Source organism: Centropristis striata, chromosome 15, assembly GCF_030273125.1.
Source record: "Centropristis striata isolate RG_2023a ecotype Rhode Island chromosome 15, C.striata_1.0, whole genome shotgun sequence".
Taxonomy (NCBI): Eukaryota; Metazoa; Chordata; class Actinopteri; order Perciformes; family Serranidae; genus Centropristis; species Centropristis striata.
The window spans coordinates 30,189,961-30,211,689 of NC_081531.1; the positions used below are offsets into that span (position 1 = coordinate 30,189,961).

The window sequence follows — 21,729 nt, forward strand, 5'->3', positions numbered from 1 at the left end:
ACTTCACAATCATCCATGGTGCCGCAGTCCCTTTCCCCCCGTCCCAGCTGTGTGTCATTGTTTTTTGTTGTAAATGCTCCTTGTGCAAAAGAAGGTATTTTGCAAGACTGAAAATACTTTTCTTGGTTTGGTAAAAGTGTGATGCCATGAGCAACAAAACTTTCAGCTTCAAGAGTCTCGTGTTAGTTGCCCTTTCTTTGTAAATCCTTTTTAAAAACTCCGGGCTCTTCTGCCATGTAAAAGTTGAGAATCCCAGAGAAAGCACAGAGAAACGTAGCATTTGCCTTGTACGTGCCCGGCATTTAAGAGAAGCTTGTTCCAGACGAAGTGCTGTGGCATTTCCGTTGCACTTCTGCATCCCATCCATCCGACTGTTTGGTTTGTCTGTGTGTGGATATGTGTATGTTTTGGTGTATTTGCTATTTGTGTCATTGCTTTGCATCACTTGTATTTTTCTTTGCTTTGTTGCATTGAGCTTGTAGAAATCCTTTGAATGCCATCTTCACACATTTGATTGTATCCTTCTTGTGATTCCATGTGTTTGAATTAACCTTCACGTGTGGCTTGTTGCTGTGAACTAAAGACTGCATGAGCATGACATGATTCGCTGTACCTCAGGACAAGGATCTCAAATGCATGTTGTTTGGGGGGCAGTAAGGAAGTGAAATGTGTGTTCAAAGCTAGAAAGACACTTTCAATTTACTTTATTCTCCATTTTTACATTAATTGCATTCATTTAGGTATTGATCAGTGGGAAATGAATGAATCACATTGAAGGGCGCACACACACACACACACACACACACACACGCACACGCACACGCACACGCACACACACTCACACACACACATTGCTAGACCTTGACTGTCTTCCTCTCCTGATGCCTGCCACTAACCAGTCAGTAATCAATGTTGTTTGATTGCAGAGGGAACATCCCCACTCTAAACAGGTATTGTAAACATTATTTTCATTGCATAGACTATTAGTGACTAGCTAGCTGCATGGTCAAAGTAATTCATGTTCTAATTAATTAATTAATTTGGTGATGAAGTCAACAAATTGTTTGGTAATGCAACTTTAAAATGATTTAAAATGTCCCAAAATGAAACAGATTTAGCAAGTGGAATTTATTTTGATTGAGAAACACAATTTTTCTTAATTTTACTGACTAGAGCATGGCCCTTGGCATTCAGCCTCTGTGTCAAACATTTATTTGAGTGTGTGTGTGTTTCCGTGTTTGTGTTCTAATCAAACTGTTGTGTGAATGTTCTTTAATATTGCGGACATCTGGTCTAACTTGGGATGTTCTGGTGTAAGATAATTCATTCAAAATACATTTTGGGGAAATGTCGTACACAAGTTGCAAATCTCCTGAACTGAAACCTGTAACTGTCCTGCCAGGAAATTGTCTGCTCCGATCCTGGACATTGTAAAAGCCGCGGACACTAGGTTACAGCAAACTAAACTGCAGGACCTTAAAGAACAAGATATTAAATCTGAGGATGATAATGCTGAGAAGAAACCTGTGGACAGGTTTGACACTCTTTGAGTACTTTCAGTGGGTGTTACTTCTGCCTTCTTAGAATCAAAAGACTAACACCTGGCAAACTGAGGAGCGAATATTTTAAGGATCTTTCTGGTGGTTTCCTTATTCCTGTGAAAGGAATATTTTCTAATTTGACTAACATGTGGTCTGTCAAAAATCCTTCACCTACTTTATAGGTGCTGTCACTATGTTCACATTTAATGGTGTAATTGTGTTGCTTTTTCATAATTTGAACCTCATACAGTTTTTAAACTCAATAGTCCCCTATATTTAACACATCATTATGTGAGTTTTCAACCATATTATGGTCATCAGCATCTCAAATAGCACAAAAAAAACTGTCGTGAGGTTCTTAAAGGTGGCTGGGGAACATCTTCAGAGTCTTTCTTGGTGTGTACCAGATTCTGATTGTAATTGCTGACTGTCTACACCCTAGGATGTCATTCTCATCCAACCTGAACCACTACGGCATGGTGCACGTAGCCAGTGTCAGTGACGTTCTGCTCGACACATCCTTCACACCTCCTTGCCAGCGCATGGGAGCCATGGTCGCTTTCCGCTCCTTCCAGGAGTTCACCAGGTCAATCCTTGCGTATAGCTCCTAACTTTAATGTATTTCGTTGGTCGTGAAGGTAATATTAGTGTGACTAATCCCATGCATGATTTTTCTCCTCCACAGGAACATAAACGATGTTTTAAGCTGCTTCTCTGACTCTCCTCCGCCAAGTCCAACCTTCCCAGAGGGAGGTAACCCTGTCCTGTACGGTGAAGAGGACAACAAGGTGACAAAAACTCACCGGTCACAGGACAGTTATTGACCTGTGTGACTGTACGTTAGAATGACGTGTAATTGCTTTGTCATTCAGAGTGTCCAGGACGAGCCTATCCATATCCTGAATGTGGCTATAAAGACCGACAGCGACATTGATGACGAAGGGCTGGCCGCCATATTCCGAGAGTTTACTCAGTCAAAGGTGGGAGCAAGGATGTTGTTTCTCGAGTTTTTTTTTATTGTTGGCTCTGAAAAATATTCTCTGACATGTTCCCCCTTTTCCCCATTCCAGAAATCTCTACTGTTTGAACATGGCATCCGTAGGCTGACTTTCCTTGTGGCTCAGAAGGTGAGTCTGCGTCATATTTACTAAGTCAACTACCTGTCTCCACAATCAGTTGCCCTGCATGTCACCAATTCAATAGTTCTAAATAGCATGCCTTAAACCTCTACCATTCAATTGTTCTGCATCTTCCTTTTTTGTAATTACTAATACTTTAATACTTTGTTCACATGGAATGACGTTATTGTGGCAATTGTAATAATTTGCATTTTAAATTTAAGCTGTTTGTCTCTATCTCTTTCTGCATGCCTTGCTTTTGCTGCATTTATGATGACAGGATTTCAGGAAGCAAGTCAACTGTGAGGTGGACCAGAGGTTTCATGTAAGTAGAGGATGGCAAAGGAAATGAGGATTTATGGGAAAAGTATTAATGCATTTGGTCAAAAACAATGCTTTATCAAGGAGGTGCACATTAAATATACAGACAGTTGCAGAGTATATGTTTTGCAGAACTTTTTAATTCATTTGGCTGCAGTCTGGATTTTACATGCTGTAGACGATCCACAGAGGCCAGATTAATTTGATTGAACGACAGTGTATGATCATTTTTACAAGGATATTATCTAGTGGGCTTCTGCATCCCCCTGATTTCAAGAGGAAGCTTATTCAACTCTGTTGCACAAACGTAAATAAAGGAAACCTAACCCACCATAGTGCTGAATCAATAGATATTGCTACAGTTTAAATATGTCATTAAAGCCCCAGGCCAATTAATTCAGTATATGTATTTTGTTACTATGACATGTCAATTGTAAGTGCCTTGTGGACATGCATTTTGTACATGGATAGCAAAGTAGGAATTGAACCCCCAATCACTGCAGTTTTGTTGTATGCAGGGGCTGTATTTATCTGAGCAGGTTTGATCCCTCATCAACAGAACACCCACTAACATTTAGGTGATAAAGACAGGGATTTAGAACAGGATTATATCTTGAGAAATGCCCAGTTCTTTTGCATCTGCTGTCATTTTTGACAATAGGCTTTGATTTTCCTTTTGACGGCAGCAAAGGCTCTGATGAGAGCTAATCATGCTAACTCGTGTAACCGTCATTATGTGGCCCTTGTTACAATGAGGGGTTCTCAGTAGTCTGCAGCATTCTGCATACTCATGCTAAAATGTTTTTTTGTTCTCAATATCGTAGAAGGTGAATGTGATGTGTAATCAGTCTCAAATCATGGTTGTGGAGGTTTACCAGTGCGCGCACTATTGCAGTGGCCTTGTTTTTGTGTCGGCTGTGAGCCGATGAGAGCCTCCCCAATCGGTCTGGCATTGTTTTGGCAAGTGGGACACTTCATCTGATAACGTCAAACAGACTAGCGGGCTCTATTCAGAGGACCAAATGTCTCTGGGAAAAAAAAGGAAATGTTTTATTCATTAGCATAGTGAGTGGTGGTGTATATATATATATATATATATATATATATATATATATATATATATATATATATATATATATATATATATATATATATATATATATATATATATATATATATATATATATATATATATATATATATTATGTGATCTTGCTGTCAGATTGAATTCACAGTGATTCCCTGATGGGTAAATAAAGGTAGTAAAGGAATTAACAAATGCATGTAGAACAGACCTAGGCATTAGGCAGCCCGTTTGCTGTCCCTGTCTGGCCCACGTGAGGTTACCCCGAAATTGGAGATCAATGCAACAGCAGTGCTTTTATTTTGAAGGCGATTTACATATGTGCGTGCATACTCACCTACACAGAAATGCATTCCACAAAAAACAAGTTACCTTGTGAAAAACACTGTTTTTTGCATAAAGTTAGTAAAATGCTGGCATACTGCATAACATACATGCTCTTTATTGTTTTTAGTGGTTTGAATGTATGTTGTGTTTAAAATAAATGGAATAGAGAGATAATGATTGGAATGTTTTTGCTATCTTTTACTGCTTTTTTTATTTACTCCACATTAACATAGTCTTACCATAACTTGTATTCTTACCAGTAGCAGCTCAGAACCAGATCATTAACTGCATTTTACAAAGCGATTAAATAATTGCCCATCCCGGAAGTAGAACAAACGGGTTATATTATCACTGCATAATACTCTGCACCTATTAGTGTAACAATTATAGCAAAGTCCGGATAAGGTTTGTTGCTTTGATTAGATTTGTAATTATCATGTGTTTAACTGGTATTTATAAACGCTGTAGTGCTTATAAACATGTTTTTGTGATAGAAACATTTCATTTTTTTCTTTTTTCTCTCTCTTTCTCACTATCTTCTATACAGAGAGAATTCCCCAAATTTTTCACATTCCGTGCCAGAGACAAGGTGGGTGTCACTTTTAACTCCAAATGTTTTCTGAATGGCCAAATTGGTGTTCACTTATGTAGAAATTATTACTAAAAAAAGACTGATGAATGTATATCCCTTCATATTTTAAACATTCAGTAGATTATTGTAACATTGCTGATGAAATAGGTCTGGGTATTGTACACCATACCTTTTTAAGGTCTTGGCCAAAATAAATCGGTACCAAGGAGTGTCCAAACTTCTCCATTAAAACCTGCCTTGGATCCTTTTTGTACTTGGATAAAGGTCCGGATCTTTGTGCAATTTAATGCTTCATGATGGGTATAAAATAAAGTAGAATATTTTTTTTTAAATCAGATTAAGTGTTTGATCTGATTGTATTTGTATCAGGTTACTGATTTTTTTTTAAATCATACCTAGCCCTAAAATTAGCACATGCATTTCAGAATAAAACTGATTGAAACTTTTCCTTTGGCTCCGAAACCAATATCGTGTTGTGTTTATAAGACACAACTTTTCACCCCTCTGGCAGTGCTGAATTTCACTCTATCACAATCAGTGATGGCTCTTCCTCTCCGTTACCCCTGATAGTTTCACTACAATGACACCACCAAAACTCATTAAAGTAATGAACTCTTTAATTATGTCTCCCATTTAAGAGAAATGACACCCATTAGCAGCTTTCAGAGATTAAGATTGCCCATAATTTCATTTACTTAATACAGTGTGTGGCTCACAGGCATCTTTTTACTCTTACATCAACTCGCTGCTCCTGAAATTGCCAATTTGAACTTCTTCCGTTAATGGAGGAGATGATGGCAGGGAAGCCGAACTTGTAAAGAGAAAGTTCCTCTGGAAAGTGTTTCAGCATGTGTTTGTGATTGTGTTCTTCTTGTTTCTCAATAGTTTGAAGAGGACAGGATCTATCGTCATTTGGAGCCGGCTCTAGCTTTCCAGTTGGAGCTCAACCGTATGCGCAATTTTGCCCTGTCTGCCATGCCCTGCGCTAATCACAAGATGCACTTGTACCTGGGAGCGGCCCGTGTGGAGGTGGGCACAGAGGTTACAGACTACCGGTTCTTTGTGCGAGCCATCATCCGCCACTCTGATCTGGTCACAAAGGTGAGAAAACTAAGGAACAACCTTTGCATTCTTTCAGACACATTTATTTACACATTAATTATACCTTCCCCCATTGACATATTTTTTCTTCTGTTCCTTCACTAGGAGGCCTCTTTTGAATACCTCCACAATGAAGCAGAGCGTCTGCTGCTGGAGGCCATGGATGAGCTGGAGGTGGCTTTCAACAACACGACTGTACGAACTGACTGCAACCACATCTTCCTCAATTTCGTTCCTACAGTCATCATGGATCCATCAAAAGTTTGTGAAACCATTGCGCACACACACACACACACACACACATATATATATATATATATATATATATATATAAACATACCCAGTCAGACCACAGTGTTCTCAATGAGTTCTCTTTCTCTACAAACTTCAGATTGAGGAGTCTGTGCGCTCCATGGTGATGCGTTACGGCAGCCGTCTGTGGAAGCTGCGTGTCCTGCAGGCCGAATTAAAAATCAACATTCGCCTGACTCCGACAGGAAAGCAAATCCCCATCCGCCTCTTCCTCACCAACGAATCGGGCTACTACCTGGACATCAGCCTGTACAAGGAGGTCACTGATTCCCGAACGGGACAGGTGGGGCCCAAAGACCGTCAGGTGGGGCACTCACACATCTTCCATCTCATCTGCTAATTGTCCAGTTGCTGGCAAAGGGCTTCGGTTCCATCCTGGAAACCTCAGCTCCTAGAACACAACTTATGAGCCTCTCTTGTAAAGTTCAAGATGGGGTTTGGTGGATGGAGTCTTTTTTTTTTTTTTAATACAGCAGAATATAAAAAAATCTGGCTTTAAGATTCATTGAGTTGGAGTAGAGATCCAGTATGGTGCTGTGCCCTTTAGCCTGGTGGACAATTCTTTTAGTAATATCTTTTACCTCGCAGCTGATCAGGTAAGTTTCACTTCATCCATCTGTCCATCAAACACCCATCAGAGTGAAGTTTGATTTCCAATTGAATGATTCTTAACATGGTTGCAGGAAATACAGATTTTTTTTCCCTCCGAATCATTAATAAAATGATTGAACTAAATTTTATAACAGTTCTTGTTGCAAGATAATGTGGTGGTTTGCTGCATAACATACATGCTCTATATTGTTTATGTGGTTTAATGTATGTTATGTACGTTTAAAATAAATGAAAAAGTGAGATAATTATTGGAGTTTTTACTATTTTTTTTTTCTCGCCATATTTGATTTAATCCACATTAACATAGTCTTATCATAACATGTATTCTTACCAGTAGCAGCTCAAAACCAGATAATTTACGGCATTTAAAAAAGCAATTAAATTAATTATTAATAATTTATTGACCAGAATTTAGTTCAGAGTTTTAATTCGGCCTTCTGCAAACTTCACAGTATCTCATGTGGCCCTTGCCCACCCCTGGCATACAGGGACATGCTGTAGAGTTTTTTTTACAGTGTTCTGGGTATAATTTCTTTTAAAAACCTGTGATTTGAAGGGACTTTTTTTTTTTTAAGCACATAGCATAGGTCACATGTGAATGGTCCTGTCTGCCCTTATATTGTACGATGACAAAGCCTGATGTCTTCTCCGGCTGTTACCACTTCCTGTGTTCTTCATCCGACTGTTTGAAAGCATTTAAAATAAGGGATTGTTACATCAGATACTTTGTATTTGTCAGTCTTATAACAGTAAATCTCTCTGTCCCTCTTTGCTCAGATCATGTTCCAAGCATATGGAGACAAGCAGGGTCCGCTGCATGGCATGCTCATCAACACCCCCTATGTGACCAAGGACCTGCTACAGTCTAAGCGCTTCCAGGCACAATCTCTGGGCACCACCTATGTCTATGACTTTCCAGAAATGTTCAGACAGGTACTATTTATTAATGCATAACTCACATCGAGACAACGCCTAGCTATACCTAGCTTTTGCTTAGAAGTATTGATTGACCAAATTATGTTGATGAAATTACTTTATTCTGACTGTTTCATTTGCTTTCCCCAGGCTCTGAAAAAGCTGTGGCACTCTTTCCAGGCCTTTGCACACTTACCCAAATGCCCTCTTCCTTCTGAGCTGCTCACCTTCACAGAGCTGGTTCTCGACGCCCAAGGTCAGCTGGTGCAGATGAACCGACTGCCAGGGGGCAACGAGGTCGGTCTTTTAAAGTTTGATGCATAAATACAGACATGAAAAAATAATGCCCATTTACAATGGCACATCCTTTGTCTTTGTCTATCCATCTCCTTTTTCAAAATGTGTAATTTCTCTTTCACTCTGTAGGTGTCTCTGTGTTTCTTTGGCTGTGTTCCTCGATGCTGTTTAAATACTTTATTGTTGTATGGCAATGATTCATGCATCATTGAACATGCATTAAGAAATAATACCTATGTCTAGTAATTGTATTTATGCTGAGGATAAAAAGCTGCACTTTGACTTAATTAATCATTATTCATAGATACTTAGTATCTTCTGTGCTAAAGTGCCTCTCTTCTGTCCATACAGATTGGCATGGTGGCATGGCGGATGACCCTGCGTACGCCAGAATATCCAGCAGGACGTGAGATCATCGTCATAAGTAACGACATCACGCACAAGATAGGTTCATTTGGGCCCCAGGAGGACGTGTTGTTCCTGCGAGCCTCGGAGATGGCCCGAGAGAGCGGCATCCCCCGAATCTACATCGCAGCCAACAGTGGCGCCCGCATCGGTCTGGCAGAGGAAATCAGACACATGTTCCATGTGGCCTGGCAGGATCAAGCTGACCCATATAAGGTCAGTCAGCAAAGTCTAGCATATAACATTATATAATGCCCTTACAAAAACTTGGAAGCCAAATATCACTAACTCAGTATTTTAAAAATATCCTCCAAATGTTAATTTGTGAGTAACTTTCAAACTAGTGTTCCCTAAATGTAGTTCCTCCATAATGATGGTCATTACCTCAGACAATCACCCTTTGGATTTTATATATACTTATTTATTTGTACATCTCCAATTCCAAAGAAAATTGGGACGTTGCTCAAAACATAATCAAACCAGAATGCAATAAATTGCAAATCATCTGAACCTTCATTCAATCGAAGTTCAAATACAAAATATTTAATGCTCAACTGGGAAACTTTTTTTGTAAATGTATTCATTCATTCTGAATTTGATACATTATGTTTTTATTTTACACAGCATCCCAACTTTTTTGAAATTGGTTTTATATACTGGATTTCTTATGCTATTAGATTTCTGAAACTATCCTGCTACCTTTCCATTTCCTTTTCCTTTTTTTTGTGTTTAGAATCTGTATTATGATATGTCAAAACTAAGCAGGCATTGCTGTCTTCCCCTGCAGGGTTTCAAGTATCTCTACCTCACACCTCAGGATTACAAGAAAGTTTCAGCCCTGAACTCTGTGCATTGCGAACACGTGGAGGATGAGGGAGAATCCAGGTACATATTTTATTGCATATTAACTTTGTATGTGAGGAAATGGATCTGCAAAATGCTGTGGTATCAGTCAAATATGCACATGTTCACGTTTTAAAGCCCATGAGACTACAAGAATGGAAGAGAAGCTATTGGAGGGTCACATCTGGCTTTGAGTGAATATATGTGTTGCCATGCAGGTACAAGATCACTGACATCATTGGAAAAGATGAAGGGCTTGGTGTGGAGAATCTGAAAGGGTCTGGGATGATTGCTGGAGAATCCTCTCTGGCTTATGAGGAGATCATCACCATGAACCTGGTGAGACTGAAGTGGGCACAACAAACACATGCATGCATGTGGCCTCCTCCTTAGCCTTGAGCTGTACACTTGTGATCTTTCAAGAACAAAGACTTGTTCTGTACAAAGAGTTGATTAGGTTGCAAGCCTTAATGTTAATTTCTTGACCTGCAGGTCACTTGCAGAGCCATCGGGATCGGAGCCTATCTAGTGAGGCTTGGACAGAGAACCATTCAAGTGGACAACTCTCATATTATTCTGACTGGAGCTGGAGCTCTCAACAAGGTAATACAAAAAATCTGCTGTGCATATACTTTTTTTTTTAAATATTGTTTTTTTTTATTTTCATTTACCATTTTTATTTATGCAGCCCAACTGCTTACAAATATTTTATTTTTTCAAACAAAACAAATGACTGGAAACAAAAAATAGTAAAATGTTAATAATAAGACAAAAAAAGAAGATGAAAGAAATAATAATAATAATAATAAACAGTAACCCAAGGATACATTTTAAGTACAAGAGGGTGGTAAGATAATTTGTAATATCAACCTTTGTTTGTTTAAAAAGGAAATATGCATGAGACATATGCATTTTTATGTTATAATATCTCTTTTATGTTATAATATTGTCTATAATCCATATTTTCTCAAACACATCTTCCATATTCCTTGAAATGTTTCTTCAGATGTTTGTGAAAACAACATGCTTTTTGTGATTGTGTGCAATGTATAAGCACCAAATATACATGCGTGTATATTTGTTTATAATAAATGAACAGAAACTGCATATTCTGAAATATTGAATGACAGGCTGTGTTTAAATTGCAAAAAGTGTGCTATGATTTTGGTGCTGTTCCAACTCGCCGATCAGGCCTCCTCCCGCCTCATTCTGTTCTACTAGGATTCCCTCTCCGATCCCAGCCACAGGCCTGCCTGCCACTCATAGTGGAATAATTGAAAGTGAACCATGAAGTTGTATTTGCATAGAAATGGAGTGACATGCCGGAGGCTGCAGTGCAGGACACCCATATCATTTGTTTTTAATCAAAATGAAAAGTTTTGCTGAGGCAGATTGTTTTCTGTGAGCAGTTGATTGGTGTGTGGGTGCACGTGTGTGTGGGTGTGGATGCTCTCACGCTTCACTACCTCCTCTTGTCTTGCTTTCCATTCTCTGTCCTTGTCAGTGCATTAAGATGACTCCATTTCAAATTAGATGACAGATCGCAACATGACAAATCATGCAAATGGCCCCATGATGGCATAGCTATTTGCTGGAAGCTCGATTGTTTTTAGATGGCCCCACTGTTTAGTTCTATTTGTGGGAGTAGACTCATTGTAATGTTTACTGACATGTGTCGAAGATGTGCAGGTGATTCATTGCAATTTATCCTTTGTTTACAATCAACTGTGTTTATTTTAAAATAGCACTGATTTCACCAGCGACACAGAAATAAGCCCGTTTATCATGTGGTTTCCTGGCTATTAACTGGAACTTAATGGAGAGCAGGAGGCTGCCACCCAGAGATCATCATTCCATTAGCTGCTGAAAAGCTCTCATATTTTCATGGGGAGTGGATAGTAACTACTAGCATAAATACCCCAGTGAGCTGTTACATCCAGTTCGCCCCTCATTTTCTTCCTTCCAGTCATCTCCCTCTGTTCCTCCTCTGATATCCCCGCCTCTTCTCTCTGCTGTGGAATCTTAATGAAGCTGGCGATGGCCGGAGGCACAGGGGTTTTGTGTATGTCAAGGTGACTGCAATGTTTCTTGGGGCCGCGGGCTTTCCTGACAGCTTTAGGAGAGCGGCCTAGATTTGTAGCCAGATACATAACCATTAATGGTAATAAAGAAAGTAAATGATGGCTGAAAAGGTGAGAGCTGAGCGTAGGGATTGAGCTCCTCTCTGATTTTTATGGAACCATGTCAGGGCCCTGCCACCTGTTCTCGGCTGCTTATGAAAATAGGGTGGGCTGGGAGTGAGATTTTATGGCTTCAGGTTGGCATAGGGGCAGTTTTGAAGGTAAAAGTAGTTTGGCTGCTTCCATGTCAGCCTCATACAGCTGCATCCATCAATGTGATCGCAGAAAAACACAAAATATGACCCCAACCAACGTTATGGTGGTGGCAGGTAATGTGTTAAAATTACATTCTGTCACAACAGAAACAATTTAAGTTCAAGTAACGAAACAGCTTGGTTAGGTTTAGGAAAGAGTCATGGCTTGGATTAAAATCAATGTGTTTGTAACATAAGTCAAAGTTAATCTTTTGTTTCCCATTATTGGCAACATTGTATTGGAAGTTTCTGTGATTGGCCCATCCATCAACACAGACCTCCTCCCCATGCAGACTTTCATTAAAATGTTGGGTTTTTTTTGAGTGTGATTTTGACACTTTAGGTGCCACATATTCATTTCACCCATTTATATGAGATCTGGTTGACCCCTATTGCAACTGGTAAATGAAGACATCAATATATTGTGCATACTCGTGACACAAAAATGTGCCAAATTCATTGAGCGTTTTGGATGCAAAAGAACATGTTAATTCACGCCATCTGCGAAAATCAGCAAATCCCCCAGGTAGTGGCAGGTGCTGCCACTCACCTGTGACCGCCGTGGTAGAGAGATTTCTGCATGCTGATCACCTGTATTGACGAGGCAGTGGGGCCATGTAATGCAGGGTCCCTGCTGTTACCTGGCATGTCTGCGTGTGGTCTCATTGATCCACAGCCCCCTACGCCAGAAGCCTGGTGACACCACCTCCCAGGCGTCGGCCAAGGTTGCACAACATGAACAGCGGATTAACTCTGTTGCTTCCATCAGAGCCAGAGAGCCTTGCTTGAGCCCTCAAAAGCTTGTTTGGCTTTTTAAGCACATTCCATGGTAGCAGAGTTAAATGTCAGACAGTCTGTGATTCACCAGAAAAACATTACTTTTGTCAACCTTTTTCCCTTGATGTAATAACGCACCTTCATCTTTTTCCTACTACAGGTGCTGGGCAGAGAAGTGTACACATCAAACAACCAACTTGGTGGTATTCAGATCATGCACAACAATGGTGTGACACACTCGACAGTTTGCGATGACTTTGAGGGAGTCTTCACTCTGCTGCAGTGGATATCCTACATGCCCATGGTAAGATTTAGCTGTTATTTTGAATAGGATGCTGCACCCTTTATCAGTGTGATGAATGAATGTATTGAAATGTTTAGAGCTGTTGTTTTTTGTCATAAAAAAATGTCTTTTCACTTCAGTGTAAATCCAGCCCAGTGCCCATCCTCACTGCCAAGGATCCCATAGATCGGCTAGTGGAGTTTGTGCCTACAAAGGCTCCATATGACCCTCGCTGGATGCTGGCAGGACGTCCCAGCCAGAGTGAGTGTCCAGTAGGGATGGGTGTTTGGAATAAACCTGCCAACCTGATTATCTATAATGTTAACGATCAATTAATCGATTAATTGCTGCATGCATACAAAGCCAAAATACAAGATATATAACGGAAGCTTTTATTTTGAAATGACAAAAAGAGACCTGATCCTGTCAATCATAAAACTAAATCAACTAAGATTATACTGTAAAGATAACATCAAGCAGGTCAATGATTTATGTTTTAGCCCCCGAAGAGGCATGAGGTTAGTTTTCATAGGAAGATTTAAATGTGATTTGTGTTTAAATACGTTTTGGGTCAAATTAAACTCAGTAATTCCTGCTGGCAAGGTTTGATACAGTAAGCTAGTTTTGCTCAAATTAATACTCTTGTATTTCTCATTGTTTTATAATTGTTATTGCAACTTTAAGTTAACAAACTTTATCCAACTTAATTCTCAGCTCATTGGCTTATTCACGTACGGACGTTCTCAGCTGAACTGTACGCTCAGCCGTGTTTCAGTTCAGTGAGTACTGATACGCAGTCGTAGATAAAATTTAAAATAAAAAAATACACATATTGATTATAAATTCCATGTGATTGACCAAATTCTTAACAACCATTGATTTAATTATTCCCGTCCCTAGTGTCCAGTCTGGGTGTCCAGATAAATCTTTTAATGAAAACTTAATTGTAGTTCTGGTAGATACTGTTCAGGTAGTTGTTCTGTGGTGCCAGATCTAATATACGATTACTACTTTAACTTCTGCCCATTGACTCTACTAATAATTTTCATTCAAAATGCTTCATCGGCAGTTTTATGAGGTGTTATTTGTAAAGCAAATTTAAAGATCCATCATCGAATCACCTGAGTTACAGGGTGAAATCATTAATTACTAGACTTTTAAGAAACTAATGGAGAAATGGTGAAGCCTAACATCACGCCGCCAAAGGCAAGATCAAGATATCACCAAAACGGTTCCAGCATGTTTTACACTGCAGGTCAGGACTGAGCAGGTTCCACATCAGTGTAATTACAGCTCGGGACAGCAGAGAGATTGGGGGACCGTGTGGGAAGCCAGTCAACGTCTCTGGTAGTGATGAGTGGCGAGGCTTAATTAAATGGTAACCTCGTAGGCTGGGCATGTTTCTCTGGGTGTGCAGGCAGAAAAAGAGCTGAATAAGCCTATTTCTGCAGTCATCCATCATGGTTTGCTGCCAAGATTACAAATTCTGAGGAAAAAATACACAACCTCAGACTGCAGGGGGAATAAAACTGGAGTTTTTGCAAACACTATGCAAAGGGAGCATATTTAGTCGGTGGTATTTCCAATTTGCAATAATTAACTCCTCTCTCTATATACAGCTCCAAAAGGTTCCTGGCAGAGCGGCTTTTTCGACCAGGGCTCCTTCATGGAGATCATGCAGCCATGGGCTCAGAGTGTGGTGGTAGGCAGAGCCAGGTAGGTGTCCGAACAAAACAATAAACCCAAATGACAAGCCCCCATTATGAATTTGTTAGAACTTTAAATGTAGTCGAGGTGTTTCTGTAGATGTCAGATCTAAATAGCCTCTTTCCACAGACTTGGTGGGATACCTACGGGGGTGGTCGCCGTTGAAACCAGGTCAGTGGAGCTGTCAATCCCAGCCGATCCAGCCAATTTGGACTCTGAGGCGAAGGTAAGGGATCACTCAGTGCATATACCCAAACTGGCATCCAAGTGAATCGACAATTGCCAACAACCAGGTGCTGATGCTGATTTTCTGATTTGTATATTTAGATCATCCAGCAGGCGGGACAGGTGTGGTTCCCAGATTCTGCTTTCAAAACAGCCCAGGCCATTAAGGACCTGAACAGAGAGGGCCTACCTCTTATAGTGTTTTCCAACTGGAGAGGCTTTTCTGGAGGAATGAAAGGTACTTCTGCTTCCGTGATAATCAGTCAATCTGGGAATGAACCCATTCGGTATCTCATGTGAAATCTCCTTCTTAGATATGTACGACCAGGTGTTGAAGTTTGGGGCCTACATTGTGGATGGGCTGAGGGAGTACAAGCAGCCGGTGCTGGTTTATATCCCCCCCCAGGCTGAGCTGAGGGGAGGATCCTGGGTGGTTATAGATCCCACAATCAACCCACGCCACATGGAGATGTACGCAGACAAGGACAGCCGGTGAGTTGGACTGAAAAAGGGGCAGATTGAGTATCGTCTTTATCAAACCACCTTTTGTTCATTTAAATCATTCTTGTCTCCAGAGGTGGAGTTTTGGAGCCTGAAGGAACAGTTGAGATCAAATTCAGGAGGAAGGACCTGGTGAAGACCATGAGAAGAGTGGATCCGATCTACACAGGCTTGGCTGAAAAACTGGGTGAGTCCTCCTCTTCGATTCCAAATCTAGCTCTTTCATGGGTGTCTTTGTCCCTCTCAGCCCTGTCCTCATTTTAGTAAGGAGCAATATATCAGGTGGGTGCATGTGTGCATTCACTGTTGTTCTTTATTTGGTGTTGATTGTATCATCTTCGCTGTGCTCCCTCGGGAGACGTGTCAATCACAGCCTGCTCTGATCAATCACTGGCTCTCTTGTCTCTTCTGCACAGCCTATTGATTTACCTTCAGGCTCAGAGCAACTGTGGTCCAATGCTGTGTGGGCTTGGCGCTTTGGGCGAGCTGTTGGAATGGATGCTTTCTTGGGAGGGCTCGAGAGCTTACAGATTGGAATTGACAGAAATCTGTCTTTGGTGACAGCAGTCAGGGGTTTGGGGGAGCTCTGAAACAAAATGCTGTTAGCGATGGTTAATTCACCGCTGCATGCTCACATAGAACCTGATTTGACAGTAATGGGACTAGGGCTGTACTCAATAGTTCGAAGACATTTGAATGTTGTTGTGCTTTTTTTTGTTGCGTATCCTTTCTTCTTAAACCCAGTACTTCTATATCTATATCACAGCTGCAGATGACGATTAGTCTAAACTAATATTATTACTATTCTACAATTTGTAGAATTAGATTCCAGTTGTGAATGATTGTTTCTGACATGTGTGATGTAAACATTAACTGAAGAGCTTTATAAAGTCTAGAAGTTAAAATTTATTGAGAAGACATTTGGTACATGCTATAAGGGAAGGCCATAGTAAACTATAGGATTACAAAGTGAGGATATAATTTTTAGCTCTCACACCTATTCATAATCCTTGCACACTATGTTTCCTGTACTATTGGCATTAACTGTGATTTCTTGTCCATGTACATTGTTTGTAATCAAAACCTGCAGACGCTTGGCAGTCAGTTTTTGTCAAATGATTTAACGGCAGTGTTTTATGATATTGTTTTCCAACAGGAACACCAGAGCTGAGTCCCCCTGATCGTAAAGAACTGGAGACCAAGCTGAAGGAGCGTGAGGAGTTTCTCCTGCCTATCTACCACCAGGTGGCTGTGCAGTTTGCAGACCTCCATGACACCCCAGGTCGCATGCAAGAGAAGGGCGTAATCACGGTGAGCACCTCCAGAGTTAATGTAAGGCTATAGTGTGAATGTAAGTATGTGAATATCCTGGAAAGCCCAGAGGGTAGTATCACCCTAGCTCCTGCTGCACCTGCCTGGTGAAAAATGTTTGGTCTCACCAGGCTGTGAGGCTCGTCCTCATAATTATCTTGTGATGACCCTGGTCGATCACCTCAGAAACCACAGGGCAGCCTCAGGCACGCCCCTTCTCATCCTGCACCCTCCAAGTACCATATTTCACATACAAACATACACACACTCACTTTGACTGCCATCCATCTGTGAAAGATCCTTCTGGCCATGTGTGCAGTGTATTTTGTACACACAGTATGGACTGGACAGACTTTACAACTGTAGTGGTCTGCATGTTCCAAGTCTTCAGTCTACTATGACACGTTTCTGTAACACAGAACACACACAAAATTAAAAGATCCCCCTATATAATTTTAATTAACCTGAATTAGCTCTTTAAAATGTAGTTTGTAATGTGTGTTAATGGAGCAGTGTGTAGGATCCAAACTGGAAGAAATGGAATATAGGTTTTTTTTTCATTGCTGTATATTCACCTGAAATGTAATGTTTTGCTCTGCTCTTTGCTTAGAATGAGCTTTTTGTATCTATTCATGAATCCACACATAGACTGGGGTTTTGTAATCAAAATAAACAGCCATTTCTCAAACCAAGCCAAATGTACAGCACAGGCTTGTATGCCAGGTAGCCTGATTTCCTTAATGAGGTCTATGTCATTGTGACATCTGAGGAACAGGTTGAGACAGTAAGAAAATTACTCGTATTCCCCTTTTACAAGCGTTAAATACACTGACTGCATGTTGACACTTAATAAATTGTAAAATGTCTGCGATAGACGCTTCTCATAGCAGTAGCTGCATTTACATCATTATTTCTTTTGTCCTTTGCATATCTCAGGATATCCTTGAATGGCCAACGTCCCGTCAGTTCTTTTACTGGCGCCTGCGGCGTCTGCTGCTGGAAGACACGGTGAAGAGGAAGATCCAAGCGGCCAACAGCGAGCTGACAGACGGCCAGATCCAAGCGATGCTGCGCCGCTGGTTTGTGGAGGCAGAGGGGGCCGTCAAGGTAAAACCCCACGTACACTTATAAGCTTTGCTCTACAACCTCTCAATATGTAGTGACTCTGAGATGGAAATGGAAAAACGCAAGAAATAATATCTCACAATATGTCACTATTTCAAGCAACTTGCATTTCAGTATTATCATAGTGATGATGATACAATTTATTCAGCTTGGAAAAGTTTTTAAACATACGTTTTCTCACACTTATTTCTACTCATTTATTTTTACATTTCATACAGTTTAAGTATCTACTCATATTCAAAGTTGCAATAGCTGGACTTCTGTGATGAGTGATTAAGAGAGTCTTGGATGGATTCATTTCAGAGCTCTAGTCAGAGGTTTACTTCATTTCAGGGAAGTATGTAGATGCTTAAGTAAACACCGTCAACCCCCGAGGGAATGATTACAGAGGTTGTTTCTCTTTGTCCTGAAGCTCTTATTGCTTCTCCTCAAGGTGCAACAGATTAAGAAGTAGTAAGCATTCCTATTAAATCATCGTGATGAAATACAGATGGACTGATAACTGGTGCTTAATGAAAATAAACACCCCTCAGAGATGCATAAACGCTGTTCCTTCCGGCCCAGTCTCAGTCACAGGCTCAGAGGACCAGCCGCAGGGGTGACAGGAGCTGGACCAGCGTTGAGATCTCCTAAGAAGTGGCCTTCTTGTTAGCTAATATATTATCCCAATCAGGACTGGCTGTCTTAAGCCACAATTAATCACAGCCCTGGCACGTGCAGATAGGAGAGCAACACGCTGTTTCTTAATTAAAAGCAAACAGATTAAAAATGATTAATAAGGGCATTAAATGTTCTTGTGGACCTCAAGCAGGACTGTTCATAAAAAGGCAAGAGCCCATTAAACCCCCTCAGCCCCCAAATCTTTGCTAAGCCCTCCAGCATGGCTTTGTTTAGGATCAGAGATGCCAGCACTCATGAATACTAATTTTCCTATCAGGTCCAGTCAAAAAGACATCCGGCCCCTACCTTGTGCCTGTCCATCTCTTTTGTTTTTGTTGATATTTATTCATTAATTCATGACATTTTATCTATTCATACGGTGTGTAAGTTTTAACCTTCTGAACTCTAAGCAGTTCTAGGGTGTGTTTTGCTTCTGTCACATGTGGCCTCATCCTGCACCTCTGTGGAAACGGCATAAACATGACTTGAAGTAGGGAAACTCAAAAATATATTTTGTGGAATATAACACTGATATAATACAAAGTAATTTTTTTTTTTTACTTTATAAAAACTTGGAATATTTATATACAGATTTTTTCCAAGTATCCACAAGTATTGGAACACATGCTATATATAATCTGATAACTATTTACATTTTATGACTATACTTGCAACCTCTCCTCTTTGCTCTAAGCAAACAGCCTGCAGTTCAGTTGAAGTTTTGTCGAATGGAGTCATTCCTGGCTTCCAAGTTGCATTAAGGAGCACATAATTTAGTGTTTAATACAGGATCTGGTTAGTGCAATCACTGTGTTTGGCCAAATTGTAAATGTGACATGTAGAATATAATGATTTTGTTGAAATATCCGATATATTTTAAGCTTACCTAGTCTGATGGAAGCATTTGTCCCACATGATTTGTTTAAGGACCATTGTAAATGTAAATAGTTTTATTTTAAAATGTATTCTAATTTCCATATACATTAAGAAAAAGTGTGATTTAACACTCCTTCCCTGCATTCTACAGGCCTATCTGTGGGATAATAATGAGGACGTGGTGGGATGGCTGGAGAGGCAACTAGCTGAAGAAGAGGGCGCAAGGTCCGTCATTGACGAGAACATCAAGTACATCCGCCGAGATCACATCCTCAAGCAGATACGCAGGTGATCAGTCTAAACAACACGGGTTCAATGTGGTGAAGAGTTAAATAGTGCATCTAATTTTCACCTGTCATTACCCCCATCCTACCCCCTGCCAGACAGATTTAAAATCCAGCTTCTTTGCATGATTACGATGTTTCTTTTTGTTTTCCCCTTTTTTATTTCCAGCCTCGTTCAAGCCAACCCAGAGGTTGCCATGGATTCTATTGTACACATGACCCAGCACATCTCGCCCACCCAGAGAGCTGAGGTGGTCCGTATCCTGTCCACAATGGAGACGTCGGCCTCCTCCTAGTGGGGGCCTGGCCCTTCCACCCCTGCCTGGCTGAAGCTCAGCTCAGGCCGCAACCAGGGCCAAAGGAGACCCGGCTCAGCCAGACCTGCTCCTGACTGAGACCTGGGCTGGAAACTGAGGCTGGAGGAGCCAACGTGACGGCTTCTGGCAGCTGCCAGGTTACTGATGAATCGTTGGCTATGATTCTCACTAAATAAGAGTTCCATTGATTGACATCAATTATGACGTGTTGTAAATTAACTGACGCGTACCCTAGTGTGTAGAAAACATCCATGTTTTTTGTATTCAAGTGCAATTTAAAAAATTGACTAAAGAAATATCTAGTGACTAATATGTAACAATATGTTTGGAGTTTAGACATTTAGCCCAAGTGGATGTCGCCGCTTCCATGATAATCAGTGACTTCAACAAAACAATACGTTTTGAGTCATATTATATTCGTCATATTAAAAATGCATCTTGGTTTGTGACATATGCTTGTTAAGATTCGCAAGTGTTTTGATGACCAAGTCGACAATGACAACACATTGCTTGGGGCATTAGCAGGAAAAGGGGTTTTACACTCCTAAGTAGGGAGCACTTAGTTACTGAACAAAGACGAGGAACACTATAACAGATCTGGACAGGAGAGCCCAGCAGGGAGCAGGACAAGGTCCCTTTTAGACCCCGACTGTTTCACAGTTACCCTGCAGTGAGCAACGGGCAGCTCGCCCCTCAACAAAACCACAGCTGTCCCTTCTGTTCTCACTCACACAGTACACACATGCTGCTTTAAATGCACTTTACTGCTTACTGTTCCCTCACATTGCAGCCAGAATCAAACCTGCAGTTGTAACTGGTGCAGCCAACGTACAAACACAGAAACGCACACACGTACACGCACAAAGTGGTACAAACGATAATACACACAGAGATGATGATAGTTTAAATAAGCATTGATAATGGTGCTAGGCAGAGTGGATAATAGTGTGCTTGTTCAGAAAAATAGTCTTTACTCCTTTGGGTTACCTTTTCTTTTCTTTAATTTGTGGTGACTAGATTTAATGTTTGCTCCTAAAACATATTATTTCAAGTTGAGGGTTTTTTGTTTTTGTTTTGTTTTTTAACTAAAGAATTATTTTTGAATTTATTACATTAAATCATTAAATGTCTGTTTGTGAAAAGGCTACTGTTCACTGGATTTAGATGTTACATGTCAGGTATGGTGTCTAGTTTTCACTCTTCCACACTCACTGTTCTATTTAACGTTTGTACCTTTTGTGTAAATGAAATGTTACTTATTTTTAATATTTTTTGAAAACTGTTTGAACACATAATACTTCTACTTGAGTTTGTTATCAACAGAACCAAATTGTGGCGAATAGGGAAACGGCACTCAAATGATGAATTCAGTCTTACAGATCCTTGTGTCGTATGCTTTCCAGAAAATGCAACGTTAGCAATGTGAAATGGCTTCGTGGTCAGTGCTGTGCCTTTTATGTGCCTGTATTGACATGTAGTCCAGTTGCTTTATAAGTAACTGCTTGTTTCCTGTGCAAGAAAGGAAAACAATGTACATTGATGAGCTCTGTGTCTGCAAATATAATAAAGCTTACCCAACCTAGTTCTAAGTGTGTGCAGAACTTCTCTATTTTTATTACATTAAAAAAAACAAGTAAGAGGGCTGTTTTAACAAAACTCAAGTTTCCATGAATTTGCAGTAATTCAATTTGTCAATTATTTTTATATATTGATGATCCTCGAAACAGATAATCACATCACTGGAAGCCTCATTAATTTCAGCAGTCAGAACAAAGTCTATTACTCTGGAGAGACATTTTCTGATTACTCGAAAATGATAGT

The 21,729-nt window shown here is 40.3% G+C and overlaps 1 protein-coding gene across 4 annotated transcripts in view; it reads left to right on the forward strand.

Moving 5' to 3' along the window:
• Positions 1-21,490, forward strand: part of acaca (acetyl-CoA carboxylase alpha) — a 36,957-nt gene extending 15,467 nt beyond the window's left edge. The window contains exons 28-55 of one of the 4 annotated variants that reach the window (XM_059350915.1): positions 927-950; positions 1,403-1,534; positions 1,984-2,127; positions 2,227-2,329; positions 2,414-2,521; positions 2,612-2,668; positions 2,940-2,984; positions 4,939-4,980; positions 5,869-6,084; positions 6,190-6,345; positions 6,476-6,700; positions 7,786-7,941; positions 8,074-8,220; positions 8,572-8,841; positions 9,413-9,510; positions 9,687-9,807; positions 9,961-10,071; positions 12,780-12,923; positions 13,043-13,163; positions 14,522-14,618; positions 14,739-14,835; positions 14,937-15,072; positions 15,149-15,326; positions 15,410-15,522; positions 16,492-16,646; positions 17,583-17,753; positions 19,459-19,595; positions 19,761-21,490. In XM_059350915.1, the coding sequence (XP_059206898.1) occupies positions 927-950; positions 1,403-1,534; positions 1,984-2,127; positions 2,227-2,329; positions 2,414-2,521; positions 2,612-2,668; positions 2,940-2,984; positions 4,939-4,980; positions 5,869-6,084; positions 6,190-6,345; positions 6,476-6,700; positions 7,786-7,941; positions 8,074-8,220; positions 8,572-8,841; positions 9,413-9,510; positions 9,687-9,807; positions 9,961-10,071; positions 12,780-12,923; positions 13,043-13,163; positions 14,522-14,618; positions 14,739-14,835; positions 14,937-15,072; positions 15,149-15,326; positions 15,410-15,522; positions 16,492-16,646; positions 17,583-17,753; positions 19,459-19,595; positions 19,761-19,887 (3,631 nt within the window). In that variant the 3' untranslated portion in view covers positions 19,888-21,490. The remainder of the gene's footprint in view (positions 1-926; positions 951-1,402; positions 1,535-1,983; positions 2,128-2,226; positions 2,330-2,413; positions 2,522-2,611; positions 2,669-2,939; positions 2,985-4,938; positions 4,981-5,868; positions 6,085-6,189; positions 6,346-6,475; positions 6,701-7,785; positions 7,942-8,073; positions 8,221-8,571; positions 8,842-9,412; positions 9,511-9,686; positions 9,808-9,960; positions 10,072-12,779; positions 12,924-13,042; positions 13,164-14,521; positions 14,619-14,738; positions 14,836-14,936; positions 15,073-15,148; positions 15,327-15,409; positions 15,523-16,491; positions 16,647-17,582; positions 17,754-19,458; positions 19,596-19,760) is intronic. The other 3 variants (XM_059350916.1, XM_059350917.1, XM_059350918.1) reach the window with 3 other exon arrangements.
• The last annotated feature ends 239 nt before the right edge of the window (positions 21,491-21,729 follow it).